General features: G+C 45.5%; 1 protein-coding gene across 1 annotated transcript in view; it reads left to right on the top strand.

Annotated features, from left to right (window-relative positions):
- Window positions 1–16,319, top strand: part of TALDO1 (transaldolase 1) — a 30,797-nt gene extending 14,478 nt beyond the window's left edge. The window contains exons 2-8 of the mRNA XM_073554385.1: window positions 3,281–3,404; window positions 5,736–5,843; window positions 7,448–7,579; window positions 7,660–7,835; window positions 8,774–8,971; window positions 15,072–15,217; window positions 16,124–16,319. Coding sequence (XP_073410486.1) covers window positions 3,281–3,404; window positions 5,736–5,843; window positions 7,448–7,579; window positions 7,660–7,835; window positions 8,774–8,971; window positions 15,072–15,217; window positions 16,124–16,141 — 902 coding nt within the window. The 3' untranslated portion in view covers window positions 16,142–16,319. The remainder of the gene's footprint in view (window positions 1–3,280; window positions 3,405–5,735; window positions 5,844–7,447; window positions 7,580–7,659; window positions 7,836–8,773; window positions 8,972–15,071; window positions 15,218–16,123) is intronic.
- The last annotated feature ends 2,323 nt before the right edge of the window (window positions 16,320–18,642 follow it).

Here is an 18,642-nt window from a genome sequence, read left to right as displayed (position 1 = left end):
AAAGCATATGGCTTTACTATAATTGGCAAGGTTCATATGCAGCTGGTTCAGAACAGATGTTTCTAGTCCATCCAGATATAAAGTCAATCTCACAGCTTCTACTGGAGCAACTTTCACTCCTGGAGAATCCAGGTCACTTATCACCCCTGTAGTCTAGGGGGTAATGGGTCCTGTAGTCTGACTGGTGTCTGAAAACAATGGTGAATTCTTATTGACATTACTCGTCATGTTGAGACGTGCTGGTGGATGGCGGTAAGCCGAGCAGCGCGTGTAGTGTCCTCCTTTATAATGGAAGTGTGTGTCCACACAAGTGCCACTGACTGCACCCAAAACATTTCTCCTACTAGTGTAGTTACCCAACTCCTCATCAGATTCTTAGAAGCCGCTTCTGCCACCAATTTCCAGATACCTGAAACAGATGTAGAAGCCTCAACCTGTTCTCGGCTCATTCAGAAAGCAGCTGTGATGTGGCCCTAGTCTCTGGAGCGTGGGGCCAGCGGAGTCTCAGGTCAGCCTTTTGGTGCTGGGTAATGGGAGACCTGTTTGGGTGTCGTTGTTTAAAACCTCCATTGGTGACTTATCTTCATTCACCAGAGATGATGATCTCCATGTTCTGCTTAGAGTAACACCATCCTCCATGTCATCCCTACAAAATAAGTTTTTAGTAAGCCACAAAAGTGAACCTAAAGCACACCTTTGTTTTCTGGAGACTGAGGTCACTCCTGCCTTTCTGTATGGAAAACTATAAAGTTGAATCCAATACAGCTGACATGACAGACAAGATGTTGGAGAATGGGGACATCCATTTTGGCAGTGTCAATCATTGGATTACTTGCCAAGTTTTCATTTTATTTGGTCCTTCTTTCCTTTTGGGACCCTGTATATATGAAGACCAGACACCGCTTCCTTGGTCTATGGGGTGGTGTGTGACCTGTGTTTTCTGGGACTTGAAATGAAGTCCAATATTACTTGTACAGTAGTAGTTGGAAGTCTTTTGGGGGTTCACCAAGCCAATCTGCTAGCACCCCCTAATAAAGTGCTGTCCTGTTAGTGGCTCCATAAGAATGTCCTCCAAGCTATGTGTGTGGATGTTATATGGCTGCACAGCCTCCAGATGTGGTCATACAAGCCTCTGCAGGCTTCCAGGAGAGAATACCTCTGTACATGGACTGTTCTGGCTTGTCTTGATTTTTCTTCTGGACTTCTATGAAATGAGGCTCTGTAGATGCGTTAGAAACCAAATGTATGTGTGGGAGCCTTATTACAGATCAAATACAAATTGCCCTGGATTCACAGCTAAACCATGCATTGTGCAATATGCGGACATTATTGGACTGTATCATGACTTCATCTTCATAAAACTTCACTGCAAGTAAGAAGCTTCAGCCCTTGCTTCCTGCATTTCTTAATTGAGAATTTCTTCCTGATTTGGCATGAGGCCGTCTGATCTGCCTAGTCACCGTGAGCAAGACTTTATATTATCTCAGCCCTTCCATGTTCTGAACACACCTATTCTACCTCCAGTAAATAAACTGGCTATAAATATCAGGAAACTGGTTCAGGATCAGTCGGCCATTAATTCAATAAAAAAAAGCTAGATCCGTGTAAAGATCTAAAAACGTTACCCCTCAAACTTGCTGTTTGGAGTAAAGGACCTTGTTCTGTTCTGGGCAGTGTGACTTTGTATGGTCTCCAGGTAGAGGCAATGGAAATCCAACAATGGCATTCTTAGTCTCTGCTAGAATCTGCAGCACATCTTCCCTTTTGGGTTGTGCACATGCTGCCAGTGACTGATGCCCTACTGGAGATGAAACCTGCTAGTGATGGTAGGTCACCTGATGTTTAGTGCATGAGCCTCTTGACTATGCTCAGTGCTACAGCTTTGACATGTTACTATTGCATCTGCTGGCCATCTTGGGCTTGGCGACACCAAACTACACATTAAAGGGATTGTCTGGTTGGAACAAGTGATTGCCTTTCCACAGAGTAGGTGTTGACCTTTAGATTTGGGGGTTATGGCCAATGGAGCACTTTTATCCCCCCCTTAAAATGGATTGGCAGGGCACATGCTCAACTGCTTATCAGTCATCGGCTAATTGTTGGCTTGGGGGTTTTACACTTAGCGATATCGCTATAACGTCACCGATTTTGTGACGTTATAGCGATATCGCTATGTGTGATACTTGCCTCCGACTGGCTCCCCTGCTGGTTATCGCTGATCGCGTGAGAATGTCCGGCTCCATTTGTTGGGCGCTTCCTGCTGGTGCCGACGAGCGACGCGTGGAGGCGGGCGGGAGGACGTCAGGATCGCTGTGTGTGAGAGGTAAGTATCGTGCGCTGTATCGCTGCTGCATCGCTGTGAGGTCTGCCTGTGTGACGGCTCACTAGCGATCATTTAGCGATGCACCAGCGATCCTGACCGGGTCGGATCGCTGGTGCATCGCTAAATGTAAATGGACCCTCAGCAATCATAAGGGCACACCACCCCTGTTCTCCCTCAGCTTCAGGTCTCCGGCTGGGAGGAGTTGAAGGTGGTAGATGCTCGTGTTCTGCTCCATTCCTGTCTGACTCTGAAGAGGTCTTCTATTGATTGTTGTGTTTTCCAGAAGTGGGACCCATACTGATCTAGTGGACAGGTGGTAACAGGCTTAGATTACATGGCAAAAGGTATTGAAAGCTTCCACATTCTCATACATTCCACATTCTTTGAAAAATGTAAGGCGATCTTACTGCAAAAGTGCAGCAGCTTAAAGGAATTGTCCAGTCTGTCTTCAGTCACCTTGTCACCCATGCTTTGCACATTACCACTTGTATGTGACTTGCATACTTGTGGTCACGTTCTGACTTTATTCCTCCATTTCCCAATATTCTAGCAGGATTTGGCTTTTGCGTGACTGCGAATATACAAATCTCATACATTCGGACAGGGGAATGGTGACGTTATATGCATCTCACGGTCATACGTCGATCTGCAGTCCTCTTAATCTGGACAACCTCTTTAAATTTAAACACCAAAACTTAGGGTGCACTAATAAAACTTTTTTTTTCCCCCCGTTCAGGCTTGAATCTATTTTGTTTTTCTCACCATCTTGCTAAAGTTGGCCGTAAAGAGAAAAAGCTGTTTCTATGGGATTCTGTTCCGATGATGCTGCACATACAAAAATTAGCTGCCCATGATGCTTTTGGGATAAAGGCTTAGGATTCTGACTTCATGGATTCCTGAACCTTTTTCTTTGGGGATCAGTTTCTGAGCTGTACTGAGTAATATTAATCTCCACAGCTATTGAGGAATACAAGCCGCAGGATGCCACCACAAACCCATCCCTGATATTGGCAGCAGCACAAATGCCGGAATACCAGCAGCTCGTCAACGATTCTATTGAGTATGGCAAAAAGCTTGGCGGGTAAGTTACAATTATATGTATGTACAATGTCTGTCTCTGGGCGTCTACTTTGAGAAATGCAACCTTCCAGTCTTTTGCATAGGTTGGTGTCACCTGTAAAGGGAGAAAAAGGCATGCATTTTCTTTGCATGGAGCTGAAATATGTAGATAAGGCCAGCACTCGGGTCAGACTTCACTTTTTAGAATAACTTAAAGGCAAATAATTAGACCATTCTGCAGGTTCTCCTGTCCTAGTGGCGTCCTTGACAATTTCAGCTTACCTAGTAAATGAGGTTAATATGAAGTCACAAAATAACCCTGTGGCTTTGCAGGCAAGGACATCACCACTTTTGGGAATGTGCACATTAAGTATTTAAAGAAATTTCTACATCCCTTGGCAGGAAAAAGTGTTAAACTCATTTTTACTTTTTTTATATTTTCGTATTTTCGGTGCAGATTATTCCCCACTTATCAAGATGAGTAAAATCTGCAGCAAAAATGTTGAATTGATGCTACAGATATAAATCTGCACCAAATGTCAAGTGATGTGTAAGAGACTTCAGGAATCTTGTTCACTTTGCTGGCACCCAACCTTTAGGTCACACTGTCTCGTTTTAGACACTAAGGGGTACTTCACACTAAGATTGCTGATGCATCACCGACTGTGACGCATCAGCGACCGCCCCCGCCGGGTATCGCTGGTCGTGCAGGAATGTCCTGGGCCATTTTTTTGATCGTTGGTCTCCCACTGGCCATCGCGCATCGCTGCGTGTGGCAGCGGGAGACCAATGATCAGCGAGCTCCCAGCGCTGTAAGCAGACGCTGGGAGCTGGTATCCAAGGTAAATATTGGGTAACTAAGTGCCACGCACGCGCTTAGTTAGCTGTTTACATTGGATACCAGCTCCCAGCGTGAGCATGCTGGTATCCAGGGTACACAGCAGGTAACTAAGGGACGTGTGGGCTTAGTTACCCGCTATTTACCCTGATTACCAGCATCCTCACTGGTGCTGATTGCTGGTGAAGCTGCCTGTTTGAGAGCGCACCAGCGATCCTGACCAGGTCATGTCGTCGATCGCTGGTGCGTCGTTTAGTGTAACGGGACCCTTAGGCTAAGTTCACACTAGGTGTTGCAGCATTTTTTATGCAAATTTTCAACTGCATTTTACAGTTCCAGCAAAGTTGACATTTCTCATTCTTACATTTATGAGCCAAGTCCATACTTCAAGGGTAAATTGGCTGCTTCAGTCAATGGCTAAAGAATTCTGCAATGTTTAATTTGTTAATTTACAGTTAAGAAAAAAGTCTACGCTCTTAAATTAGTAGTTTTATGTATTAGGATGTAATAGAAAAACTTCAGGTCCTTAGAATGTCTTACAATGAGGTTAATACAGCCTCAGATGAACCACATGTGACAAATTACACTGCGTCAAGTACACAAAAGTTGACTTGCACCCCATGATTCAGTAGCTTGTAGACCCATGTGTAGCTGCAAGAACTTAAAGTAATCATTTACATTGTTCAAGGATTTTAGATTTTTTTTATGTTCCCTGCATTCATTTGAGGTTTGTGGACATTAGTTTATGCCTAGCCTTTAATGTTCTTTTGGGTTGGGGTGCATAGGATAGGTGATACTTTCTATGTTGGTGATGTCCAGTCACTGGATTATTAGAATGGTGTGACTTCCAGTCACTATGGGTCTGCCAGTGTACTGTGCTATCCCAAGGGAATGAATGTTGTCGCAGTCGATCATGAGTAGTGCTGCTTCAGCCTTGTAGAATGGGATAGTTATTCCTGTTGTGGGGCGGGTCTGTCCAGACCCTCACTGATCTAGAAGTTATTGCCCATCCTTTGGATAGGTGAGAGGGCGTCCAACCAGAATCCCCCTTTAGAATTGGGAACTGGACTCCCTCTAGTGGTGCCAGCGGGAATTTTACACCTCCCATTCAGGGGGAGCGAGTTCAGAGGTAACTATTGGAAGCCCTCCAGCTGTCCACATACCTGTTCAGGGGGATTTTCATGAGACTCTGAATCTGCATAGTGTTTTCCATATAAATGCTGATTGTCCTCACTGCATCACAAATCATAAAGAATATAGGCCCCTTATTCCCTGGTGGCTGCCCATTTAGTATGGTATGCGGCCTCATGTTCACAGAAGCTTCTGATTGCCTCCATTGTTCTCGGGCGCTAGCAATTACCATAATGTGATCAGTCGTTGGGAGCCCTGAGCCTGAAATCGTATCAGAGCTGAATCTAAATATACTAAGTTAATTGGCTTTACACAAGTTTCTTTGCCATCCTCTAGATTGTGCTTCATCGTGTTTTTGAACCTTTTTTTTTTTTTTTTTTTTAGGACTGAGGAGGAACAGCTCGATAACATCATGGACAGACTGTTTGTCGTTTTTGGAGTAGAAATCTTGAAGAAGATTCCCGGTCGTGTCTCCACTGAGGTGGATGCCAGGTACATTGTGATCTTGCACGTGATGTTTAACTTCTGTGCCATTTTTCAAAACCATGGCACTGAATATTGCCCTAAGGTAAAGGTGCTGTCACACTTAGCGATGTACCAGCGATCCCGACCAGCGATATGACGCGGTCAGGATCGCTGGTGCATCGCTAAGTGGTTGCTAGTGAGCTGCCACACAGGCAGTTCTCACCAGCGACATAGCAGGGGTCGGGGGTCGCTACTTACCTGTCAGACCAGGCGATCCTGCATCCTCCTGCACGCGTCGCTTGTCACAGCAGGAAGCTGACGACGAGAAACAGTCCTGGACGTTCTCGCGCGATCAGCGATAACCAGCGGGGGAGCGGGTCGTAGGTAAGTATCAGACACAGCGATGTCGCTAGCAATATTGCTATAACGTCACTAGTTATAGCAATATTGCTAGCGTTATCTCTTAGTGTGACAGGCCCTTTAAAGTTGAGCATTAAATGGCTGGAAATCCACTTTATGGAAGTCCTAGAGATCCTGGCATGTCCATACTTCATGGATCGGTCGTAGCAAATGTCATTGTGGGTCCAGGACCCCAACCAGCAGCACATTGTGCACGCGCCAGGCCATGCACTCTTGCTAGTGGAGCGCACTTCTGTGCCGTTTTTACATTTATGGGGGCCTCAACCAGTTCTCCCTCTGAAGGTGCAGGCCATGCCGGTAGGTATAACATGCAAGAAAAATTGAAAATGATGGGTAAAGTACGACACTGGCTCAGTGATACTGATACCTGGATGTATAAACGCGGCTCTTCACTTGCAGTTGTGCTGATTGGGGAAAGCTGATCTTGTTGAATCCTCAAAGTAGATTACTTGGGGTCCTAGCAGCAGGACACCCAGAGATCAGCTAATTTTCTATGGGACCTTCCAAGTATATGTACAGACCCATAAAGAGGACCAGTTGGCAGGATTTTGGACTCTTAACTAAAGGCTATGGCTCTTTATTGAGAATCTGTCAACAGGTTTTGCTATGTAATCCAACAGCAGAATGATGCAGGGACAAGAATCTGATTTCAGTGATTTTATCTTGGTTTACTGGGTGCCATCAGTTTCCCCTGTTGCAGTTCTCTGAATTCTGAGCCCACATCACTAATTAGCATCTGTGTATACTGACAGAAAGCTGCTACTTGGTGCTGGGGGGAGTGGCTGGACTAGGAGGCATGAGACCCCTAGCCTTGTAGTCATCTCCTGATAAAATGCTGATTTTATTGAAATGGCAACAGTCTGCTAACGTATCACTGGAATCGGGGTCTCTGCCCCTGCATCATACTGCTCTCAGATTACATATCAAAAGAACCTGTAGGCAGGTGGGGGTGCAGACAGAAGACCCTAGTGCAGTGTCCAGCTCTGCTGCACTCGTGACACATCAGCATAACTTCAAAGGTTGATTATAAAAAAAACTGATTTCTTCAAAGATCATTTTAATCAACTTCCACCTGCCATTACACCCATGTCTTTAAAGCATCCAGACTCCTGCTGGGGTCCTCTAGGTCCTGCCCACTTGACTCTTCAGCACACTACTAGCAGGCTCTAATTTCTGGTGTGGACAATGTTATCCTGTGGTCTTCCCCCCAGACAGTCTTTTGATAAGGATGGGATGGTGGAACACGCCAAGCGTCTGATCGCTCTGTACAAGGAGGCAGGTATTGACAAGGAGAGAATCCTGATCAAGTTGTCATCCACGTGGGAGGGAATACAAGCTGGAAAGTAAGTCTGGGTGTAATCTGAAATGTTTTGTGGTGATGCAGTGAACTGAATACAATAAGGGTTTCTGGTTTATTATACAGGGTTCTGGAGGAGAAATATGGCATACACTGCAATATGACTCTCCTGTTCTCCTTCGCCCAAGCTGTAGCCTGTGCTGAGGCTGGGGTCACCCTCATTTCTCCATTTGTTGGGAGAATATTGGACTGGCATGTGGCAAACTCTGACAAGAAGACTTATGAACCATCAGAGGACCCAGGTAAAAGCTAAAGATTAAAGGGGGTGTCAGGCCTTCGACTAGAAGTCTGCAGGAGCTGTGACTGCAGACCTGAATCCTCACATCTTGCTCACTGTCAGGACTCTACAATGCAGAAAGCGTTAGGCGTGTGACCGCAAGTATGCGATCATGTGCAGACTAGATGTGCACGACCTTGCTGAATGCAAGTGTACGGAGTGAGGCCTTACATGTCTAGTCGGAATGTGGCTGGAAGTATAGAACTCATACTTTGCAGTCACATGACTGTGCTGCACCAGTGAATCCTTACAGCTTGCCGTGCACATGATGTGAGGATTCATTAATCTGCAGTCACTAAGACTAGAGCACCCCTTTAATACTATCGGGAAAGAAAATGCAGATGTACAGTGCTCTCCTTTATGCCCCCTCATTCCAGAACACTTGGTTGTGAAGTCGTTTTGCATTTTATCTGCAAGTTATTGTGAATTGTGCTGCCAGTCTTTACCTAAAATAAAGCTTAAAAGGGTTTCCTGGTATAAGTGGTCATCTTTACCTCCTCCCAGAAACTGCCCATGTGCTGTCTGGTATCGCACCTCCTGGACAAAGGGTCAGAACAGACTGACCAGTCAGCAGGGCTGTAGGAGTGAATGCCTATGGTCGCAGTACATAATGGCTCAGCACTGTAAGGGGGATTTCTGAGTACATTAGGGATAAGGGTGAAATGGGCAATCACCCCGACACTTTAAATGTTACATTTAACTGCAAAAAGAATGCAAAAGCTAACCTGGGTCCTTAAATATCAAGAGAATCTGCTTTACTCTGTAGAATACAAAGTTAATCGGTTTGAAACAATTCTCCCGGTATCTGGTCCTGTCATGCTGTTGGTGCAGATTAGTTAAGTAGCCTCATTGCTTTTATTAGTCACAACAATGCTAAATAAAACATTTTTTGTTGTGTCCTAGGTGTGAAGAGTGTTACCAAGATTTACAATTACTACAAGAAGTTTGGCTACAAGACCATAGTCATGGGGGCGTCATTCCGAAACACAGGCGAGATCAAGGCCCTGACCGGCTGCGATTATCTGACCATTTCTCCCAAGCTGCTTGGAGAACTCAGCAAAGACCCCACTAAGCTCAGCCCGACCCTGACTCTGAAAGAAGGTAACGTGGCCCCGGTCTCTGCACGGCCCACTACAGTCGACACTTGTAGTGATGGGCAGCGATGTCTCCCCATCGTGTAGCCACAGCATCCTGGGCTTTCCCATGGGAACTTGTGCTTTATTATACTATGAGGGGGGGGGGGGGTTCATATTTTGACTTTATTCTGAGAAGTCGTTTTTGTAGAAGGATAAAAATTGCCAATTTGCAGGAAGGCATTAAGTGTACACCAGTCCTCCTACCTAGCGGAGTTGGGCACTCCTGCTTGATTGGCAGATTAAGCCAGCAATGTGTGGTCCAAACTGTGCGCTCTAATGCTGCCTCATGTAGCGGCATCCGAGGTGAGAAGTGGTGCAGAAGCTGCCATGATTGGGAGCAACTTGTGCTCCAGCGATCAGCACATGTCAGACCAGTGCTTGTAAGCGTGGTAAGTGTTACACATGTTCAACCACCACTGTTGAACTGCAGCGCTGGCAGGTAATCTAGGCAATGAATGGGAAACTAAATTTAATAATGACTGTTCTTGAGACAGCAGAGAATTTTAATAAAAAATTGCAACATTTCTTTGGTTATAGAATCACTTTGCAAATTTGCCAATAAAAGAACTAGGGAATTAGCTTTAGGCTGAGTTCACACGTGGTGTTTTTTTTTCGCGTTTCCGCGGTGGTTTTAACTGCACGATTTTGCCGTGAAAACATGAAAAATAAGCATCCCATGCATTCCTATGGGATTCCGCAATGCTCTGCTAATGCTGCGGTTTTTACCGCGGCGGAATCGCTTCGCGGTAAAAAACGAAGCATGCTCATTAATTTTGCAGAATCGCGGCGATCCCGCACCCATAGGAATGCATTGTTCCGCTTACTTCCCGCATGTGGCTGTCCACACCTTGCGAAAAGTAAGCAGAACAATTGCGGATGGTACCCACGGTCTGGAGGAGAGGAGACTGTCCTCCGGGCTTTGGGTACCATATCCCTGTAAAAAATAGAATTTAAAATAAAAAATATTGTTGTTCTCACCTTCCGACGTCCCGCGCAGCCTTCCCGCCTCTCTCCACGCTCCCGTTCCCTGTAATCCTTTGTGAAAATGCCCGCGATGGCGTCCGTTCTCACGGGATCGCGAAGTCTCGCGGTCATTTGCGCGACGTCATTACGAATTACCGAGAGACATCGCGATCCCGCGAGAACGGACAACATCGCGGGCATTTTTGCAAAGGATTACTGGGAAGGCTGCGCGGGATGTCGGAAGGTAAGAATAACACCATTTTTTATTTTTTTTTTTTTTTACTTATCTTTTACTACTGATGCTGCATAGGCGGCCTCAGTAGTAAAAAGTTGGTCACACTCCAAACACTGTGTTTGACGAGTGTGACCAACCTGTCAATCAGTTCTCCAAGCGATGCTACAGATCGCTTGGAAAACGCTAGCATTTTGCAAGCTAATTACGCTTGCAAAATGCTAGTTTTTCCATGGGAAAATTGCGGGAATTTAAAATGCGATTTTCCCGCAGAATGGAATTCCGGAATTCTCGTGGTAATTTCCGTGCGTTCCGGTACGTGTGAACCCAGCCTTACTGTGGTTCTGGTCTGGTGCAAGAGCTGAGCCACATGCAGTGATTACCAATATTGCTGCAGCGCCATCTTGTGGCTGCTTTCTGAAAGTGTGTATTGCTGCTTTACATTGGGTACTTGCATTTCTTATGCTGCAGAGCAACACAGTGTTAAAGGGAAGGTGCCTCAATTCTATATTTGCAAAAAAAGTAACAACATGTTTTAGCAAATGTAGTAACTAGGATTTTTCTTGTTTTAATGTAGCCACTGGGCGCTATCATTTTGCTTTGCAGGTCTGTAATGGTCACTGTACGACACTTAGTCTGCAAATACAGCTGCTCTGGGCATAGGAGACAGGTAACATTGCAGCCGCATTAGCGGTGAACTGGGCACACCCCTGTGGGCTACACATTTCACTGCTGTAGGCGTGGCTGGGTGCCATTTTACTGTAGCCCAGTGCTATCTGCTGAGCTCCACATACCCTCTCACAGGATCTGGTATGTTAGATGCTGTACTGTTCACTTCTGACATAACAGGTCCTGTGTTGTGAGGACAGGCTGTAGATATGGACAAGTTCTCACTGGAGCCGGAGGGTGGAGAGTAGTGAGTGCCGGTGACTCAGGCTGGTTTCTCATTAGCGTTTTTTAGCGCAGCGCATCGTGCGCGTCCATACGCGAGCACCCCTATGTTTAACATGGGGGCACATGGTCTAGCGTTTGCACGCATTTGTATGCGTTTTCGTGCGAATGCAGTTTTTTGTAGTGTGACCCTAGGCGCGCCAGACGCAACCTGGTGCATTTTTGGTCCGTCCATGCATTTTAAGAGTTAGCATGGCTAGAAACGCATGCACCTAAAAAAGCAAATGCATGCAAAGCGCATGATGTGATTTTGCATGTGTTTCTATTGCGCACGAAGCACAGCGCTAAAAACGCTAATGTGAAAGTAGCCTTACCTCCATGCTCCTGTTCTGCTACTCCAGGCTCTGCACTGTGCATCCTGAGCAGACATCCTCTGCTCTTCACAGGCTGCCCTGCCCCACTGTGTCCTTCTCCTGCTCTCTGCCTCCCTACTCACAGTCCCAGTGTTCTCCTGTAAGCTGGCACCTTCCCTTGGCTTTTATGGCTGTCTGAGGAGGACAGTGACATATAGAGCCCATATTCTAGTATACAATCCTGACCTGTGATACTGAGCTGTGTATCTAATCCTATCCTGTGATACTGTCTGCTGAGCAGTGTATCTAATCCTCTCCTGTGTGATACGGACTGCTGAGCCATGTATCTAATCCTATCCTGTGTAATACGGTCTCCTGAGCCGTGTATCTAATCCTATCCCATGTTACTGTCTCCTGAGCCGTGTATCTAATCCTATCCTGTGTGATACTGTCTGCTGAGCCGTGTATTATATGTAATATGTACGGTTGTATTATGTTTGATCAGTATGGTGGAATAATGTAATAACTGATGGATGTTATGAGAACTGTATTGAGGGATTGTGTGATCTCTGTGGCAGTATTATGTGAGAATTATATATGGTGGTTTTGTGTGATCTGTATGACGGTATTATGTGAAGTATATGGCGGTATGTGTGATCTATATGGTGGTATGTGAGAACTGACAGTATTGTGTGATCTGTGTAAACTCTAGAGCAAGTACAAAGGAGGGCAACAAAGTTAAGATGGGGGGGGGGAACTACAATACCCAGAGAGATTTGTAAAATTAGGATTATTTTGTCTAGAAAAGACTGAGAGGTGACCTAATAACCATGTATAAGTATATAAGGGGACAATACAAATATCTCTCCAAGGAAGATGACGGTCACAAGGGGGCATTCTCTGCGTCTGGAGGAGAGAATGTTTTTCCACCATTCTTTACTGTTAGGGCAGCGAGAATCTGGAATTCCTTGCCTGAGGAGGTGGTGATGGCGAACTCAGTCGAGGGGTTGAAGAGAGGCCTGGATGTCTTCCTGGAGCGTAACAGTATTGTATCTTACAGTTATTAGGTTCTTTAGAAGGACGTAGATCTGGGGATGTATTCTGACAGAATATAGGCTGGACTGGATGGACAAATGTCTTTTTTGGTCTCGCTAACTGTATGGCAGTATTCTGTGTGAACTGTATGGCGGTATTATCTGCAGAAAGGGACCCATTCTAGGGTGGTTCTGGCTGAGCACCTGGGTCTGGGGTAATGGAGGGGGCAGCATGACCTCCAGTTAGGTGCAGTCAGGGGAGGGCTGGTGAGGCAGCTGAAGAGGGCTCTCATTTTTATCATTACTATACATTTCCCCCATCCTGCTTCCCAGCGTCACCCCAGACTGCACCTGTCACCTCGCTTTCACACATCACCAGGACAGGATGAAGACAGGATCTGAGGAAGGGAATGGGGTCTTTGTTTGCAAAGTCTGGATCAGAACAGGCCATAAATCAGCAGAAATGTTTCCTGGATTTCTGTGGAGACGGTCCATCCATGTGTATAAGACAGCGCTCTATGTACAATTCCTGGCACCGAACATGGTGTCCCCCATAGACCAGCACACTGCACTCCTGAAATACTCTGTGCTGCTGTCACCCTGCTCCCTCCACCATATATCTCCCAGAATCCTTGCTGCCTGCCATCCTTGGTGACGTCTACTTGTCAGTATAACTTTGCAGTCACCAACAAAATGGCTGCTAACTGTTTCTAAATGTCATCCTCTTATCCCTTAGCAAACACCCAGAGGGGGAGGGGATGAGTGACATCACACCCATGTCAGCAGACTCAGCCCATGTTTACTGTAGGGCAGTAATGTAAGCTAGTTGTACACTAGGTTTTTGTCAAATTTCAGTAGCTGCTCTCCCTAGTGCTTAAAAGTGGAAATAACCTTTTAAAATTATTTTTCATATTACTAAATTATAAGCAAATTATATTTTTTGAGAAAATGTAAACCTTAATTCTATACATTTTTTTTCAGTTGCTGGGAAAAAAAAATTGACGGCACTTTCCCTTTGAGGGGAATCTGTCACTTATTTTTTCGTATATAAGCTGTGGCCACAGCCATCAGGGGCTTATCTACAGTATTCTATAATGCTGTAGATAAGCCCCTGATGTAACCTGAAAGAAAAACGAGTTACCATATTTTTCGCTTTATAATACGTTCCGGATTATAAGACGCACCACAAATTTTGAGCAGAAAAATAGGAAAAAACTTTTTAATAAAATGGTGGTGCCTCTATATAATCCAGGTGTCTTATTGCTTACCGGGGGTTGGTGGCTGCAGTGAAGCAGGGTCGCTGCTGGAGGAGGCAGGAGTGGGGTGATACTGCAGGAAGGGATGAGAGGGTGCTCTGATGTGCAGCTCGCTGCTGGGGGGGGGGGGGGGGGGGCTCGTGCTGCTGCCAGGGGGGTCTGTGCAGCAGCCTGGGGCTCTGCCGACACTTACCGGGTAGAGGCAGCAGGGGTGTCCGTCGGCGCTGTGGGTGTCGCCGAGTGCCTAGCGGTGTCTCCAGTTCCCATCCCGGGGCTCTGCCGACATTTTGCGACAGGCCAGAGCCCTGGAGCTCCCTCTCGGTTCCCTCTGTAATGGCTGACTCCGGCAATATGGTGGCCACCGCCGGGGATGGCGCATGTGCTGATGGTGATCTCGGGACTGAGATCTCGAGGGATGAGATTTCGGCGCTGAAATCTCGTCCCGACATCACCATCAGCGCATGCGCTGTCCCCGGCGGCGGCCACCATATTGCCGGAGCCAGCCAATACAGAGGGAGACCCGGGGCTCTGGCCTGTCCCAAAATGTCGGCAGAGCCCTGGGATGGGAACCGGAGACACCGCTAGGCACGTGGAGACATGGCTGGGCACCCGGCGACACCCACAGCGCCGACGGACACCCGGAGACGCCCAGACACCCCTGCGGCCTACACCCGATAAGGTATATCCTCTTTGTAAGACGCACCCCCGTTTTCCCCCCTAGTTTGGGGGAAAAAAAGTGCGTCTTACAAAGTGGAAAATATGGTATATTATACTCACCGGGGGGCTGTTCGGGTCCAGAGGGTCTCACGGTCCGGCGCCTCCCATCTTCTAGCAATGACGTCCTCTTTGCTTCCCATTGCGGCACAGGCGCACTGCTCTGCCCTGTTGAGGGCAGAGCAGAGTACTGCAGTGCGCAGGTGCTGGACCTCTTCCGGTGCTTGCACACTGCAGTACTTGCCCTCAACAGGGCAGAGCAGTGCGCCTGTGCCGCAATGGGAAGCAAAGAGTACGTCATTGCTAGAAGATGGGAGGCGCCGGCCGAGAGACCCTCCAGACCCGAACAGCCCCCCGGTGAGTATATCTAACTCGTTTTTCTTTTTCAGGTTACATCGGCGGCTTATCTACAGCATTACAGAATATTGTAGATAAGCCCCTGATGGCTGTGGCTGCAGCTTATAGGCTGAAAAATAGGTGACAGATTCCCTTTAAGACTCACAATGAGCAATAGTTTCTTTTACATACTGAATGCGAACAGATTAGGGCTATGTAGAAATTGCACAATTCCTTTGTCTTACATTGCACAGTAGTGTATGCAAGTTTCCCTTCTGTAATCCAGCCCAGGCCAGCAATCTAGAAAAGATCCACTTGGATGAAAAATCTTTCCGTTGGGAACACAATGAAGACCAAATGGCAGTGGAGAAACTATCTGACGGGATCAGGAAGTTTGCTGAAGATGCGGTCAAGCTAGAAAAAATGTTAAAGGTACATGGCAAACGCTGGTTAATCATCCTTAGGCTAAGTGCACACGTAGCAGAAAATTTCTGCTGGAAAACCTGACTCCCTTCCCAGAAACCATGCGTTTTTTATGCGTATTTTCCGCTCGGTTTTTGCACAGAAAACGTGCTATTTTTTTCCGCGCGTTTTCAAAACGCATAGATATAGCCAGAAATGCGGAAAAATCCACGAAATTAATGAGCATGCTGCGTTTTTACCACAATGCGTTTTTTTTCGCTGTGAAAACCGCATCAGTATGCGCAAAATGCATAGAAATGACTGAAGCTTATTTTTAGCGGTTTTATTGGCAAAACTGCTAAAATACTGCTAAAAAAAGCTGTGTATGAACACAGCCTTATTCCTAAATGTAAAACTATCCTTAGTATTTGGCTTTAGCTGGGCCTTAAGGTGCTGTCACACTTAGCGATGCACCAGCGATATGACGCAGTCAGGATTGCTGGTACATCGCTAAGTGGTTGCTAGTGAGCTGCCACACGGGCAGATCTCACCAGCGACATCGCTGGGGATGGGGGTCGTTACTTACCTGTCACACTAGGGGATCCTGATGTCCTCCCGCCCGCGTCCACGCGTCGCTCGTCGCCACAGCAGGAAGCCGACGACGGGAAACGGTCCAGGACGTTCTAGCGCGGTCAGAGGTAAGTATCAGACATAGCGATATCGCTGCTGCGTCACAAAAACCAGTGACGTTATAGCGATATCGCTTAGTGTGATGGGCCCTTTAGTCATGCTACTGTAAAATATTCAACCTGCGTGTGGTCGTCCATAATGTAGTCAGTGGGCGATGTCTTGTTGGGCTGCAGGTCATCATGGGAGCAATGGGACTGACAGAGGCTGGGCGCTGCCTAATGTGATTATGTTTTGTTTCTTCAATAGGATCGCCTCAAGAAGTAATGCTAATGGTTGGTTTTTATATACCCAGCCATGATGTCAAGATCATTCCTCAGCTACAATCAGCCAGCAACCCCTCATCCTCCAGCTCCTGGTTTTTTATCAGCATTGTAACATTTGCATTTTCTGTTTTGTACTTGATTCTTATATTGCACTGATTAAACACCGTACTTTTCCCAAAGTCTGAGCTGCGTATTGGATGTAAAGGGAATCTGTAATCAGAAAACAATCTATTTTATTAAATGTGTCAGGTTTTTGTAACCTGAGCAGCATTATATGGAGTTGGAAATCCTGATTCCAGTGATGTCAATTACTGGGCTGCTTGCTGCAGTTATTATAAAATTCCTGTTCTCTGAATATCCCCACCTCCACCACTGATTGGCAGCTTTCTGCCTATGCACAGTACACAAAGCTGCCCATCAAGGCTGGAGGTGGGGTTATAAAGCTCATGAATATGGAGGACTACGTCTACATGGCAGAAGCTTTACTAGTCTGCTGATAACTATCACTTGTTTTTAGTTTTTTTTAAGTCATGAACTATATTGAGAAAATATCTGCAATGCCTTAAACCTCTCATCTTATCACAGGGTGTTGGGCTAGAGGTTGGAGGGTTGGCTCACTTCACAAGGACGTCTTGAGGTTTGTTCAAAAGAAGTGTTCCACCTGAAGCCAGAAGGTCAGATATATAACTATCCTGTACAGTTAACAACATAAAGTGAAAACTACAATTGAATTCACTTTCAGTTCCATAAATCCCATCAACATGCAATAAAGTGACCAAAATAGTTAGTACCCAGAAAACATCATCTCACCCCATTAAAACAACTCACAGCTCCAGAAAGGGTTGTCAGAAAATTATATAAGGATCATTTGTTGCAAATTTCTGATTCTTTTTACAACTGAAATAAGAAACTATAGAAGTTGTGTGTCTGTTTTTAATTGTCAGCTTCATAAAAAAAAGTCCCAAAAAGACATTTTTTATTGCGCTTGGATTTTTTTTCCCTTTTTTTTGTACATATGGCAAAATAAACTCATTAAAAATTACAGCATGCCCTGGAAAAATAACTGAATTAAGGTTGACACTTACAAAAAAAGAACAAGAGGATCAAGTCACTGGGACATGAAGGGGGATTGTGCCGGCTACAACCTTTTACACCTGTGCCACATGCAGCCCACAATGCCACTTTGTGCAGTACCCATCCTTCTGTAGACAGCAGTATCACCCCTGGAAGAGGTTATGCACCCATGGTCTAGACCTTAATTTTTCAATGCTGGTTGCCAATACCTAACTAATAATCACACAAGGATATGCACATGTCAGCCCCCTAATATGGATGAGATGCAGCAGGATGGCGGAATGCCTTTGGATGATGGGCAAGGAGTGTACATGTCACCTCACCCTATGTACAGAGATGTGGGGTATGTTTTCCTATTGGTCATCTTCCTACTAACCCTCAGGGTGAATTGAGTATAGTTTTACAATTGGGATCCATAGTGTGGTTTTGTCCTTATCAGTTTTGTTGCTGTTCCCAATCGCTGAAATGAAAAGCTGTACTAATTTACACAACTGCTCACATTTTAGCCCGGAATACAATTTCGCCATGTTTGTGATTTCACTTAGTGCGTGTGTATAGAGCACAAACCTCATGAATATGCTGTCAATTACATTTGGCAATGGCTTTAATCCATGCCCTTTATTAAATCCATAAGAAACTTTGCTTTTGTAAATAAAAACTATAATCTTGCACATAAAATCAAGCAACTTTGTAATATATCTTTTCCAAGAAATCTGCTTTCTCCTACCAAACAGATCTTTCTGATTGCTGAGACGAGTTGGTGGGAGGCACTAGAGGCAGGCAGACACCTCTGCTGCAAGTTCTCCTGGCATGGCACTTGCTGATCTCCATAAAATTTTATGAGCACCAAGTGTCATCTCTCTCAGTAGTTGGGGGGGGGGGGGGAGAAAGGAATCTATATCCACCAAATAAAGACTTCATCCATGAATTCTGGTTTGGTTTTTATCCTAAATCATACATGGCAAGGCTTGTTAGAGTCTACAGCTCTTGCAAAAAATTAAGAGACCACCACATCAAATCCCTGTCATGGGCAGCCCATTCTCCAGACCTGCATCCCATTGAAAACCTCTGGAATGTAATCAAGAGGATGATGGATAGTCACAAGCCATCAAACAAAGAACTGCTTAAATGTTTGCATCAGGAGCAGTGTGAGACTGGTGGAAAGTATGCCAAGACACATGAAAGCTGTGATTAAAAATCACAAAACATTGATTCCTGAACTCTTCCTGAGTTAACTCATTAGTATTGTTTCTAAATGATTATGAACTTTTTCTTTGAATTATTTGCATCTGTTTCTTATTTAACTTTGACCATTTCTCATTTTTTAGAAAAAAAAAATACAATCTATTGCTTGGAAATTCGGAGACATGTCAGAAGTTTATAGACTAAAAGAACAATTTACATTTTACTCAAATATACCTATAAAGA

Source organism: Dendrobates tinctorius, unplaced genomic scaffold (genome assembly GCF_039654945.1).
Source record: "Dendrobates tinctorius isolate UK_male_01 unplaced genomic scaffold, ASM3965494v1 ptg000211l, whole genome shotgun sequence".
In the NCBI taxonomy this organism is placed as follows: domain Eukaryota; kingdom Metazoa; phylum Chordata; class Amphibia; order Anura; family Dendrobatidae; genus Dendrobates; species Dendrobates tinctorius.
The sequence above is the reverse complement of the archived record's forward strand: the minus strand, read 5'-3'. Positions and strand labels throughout refer to the sequence as shown.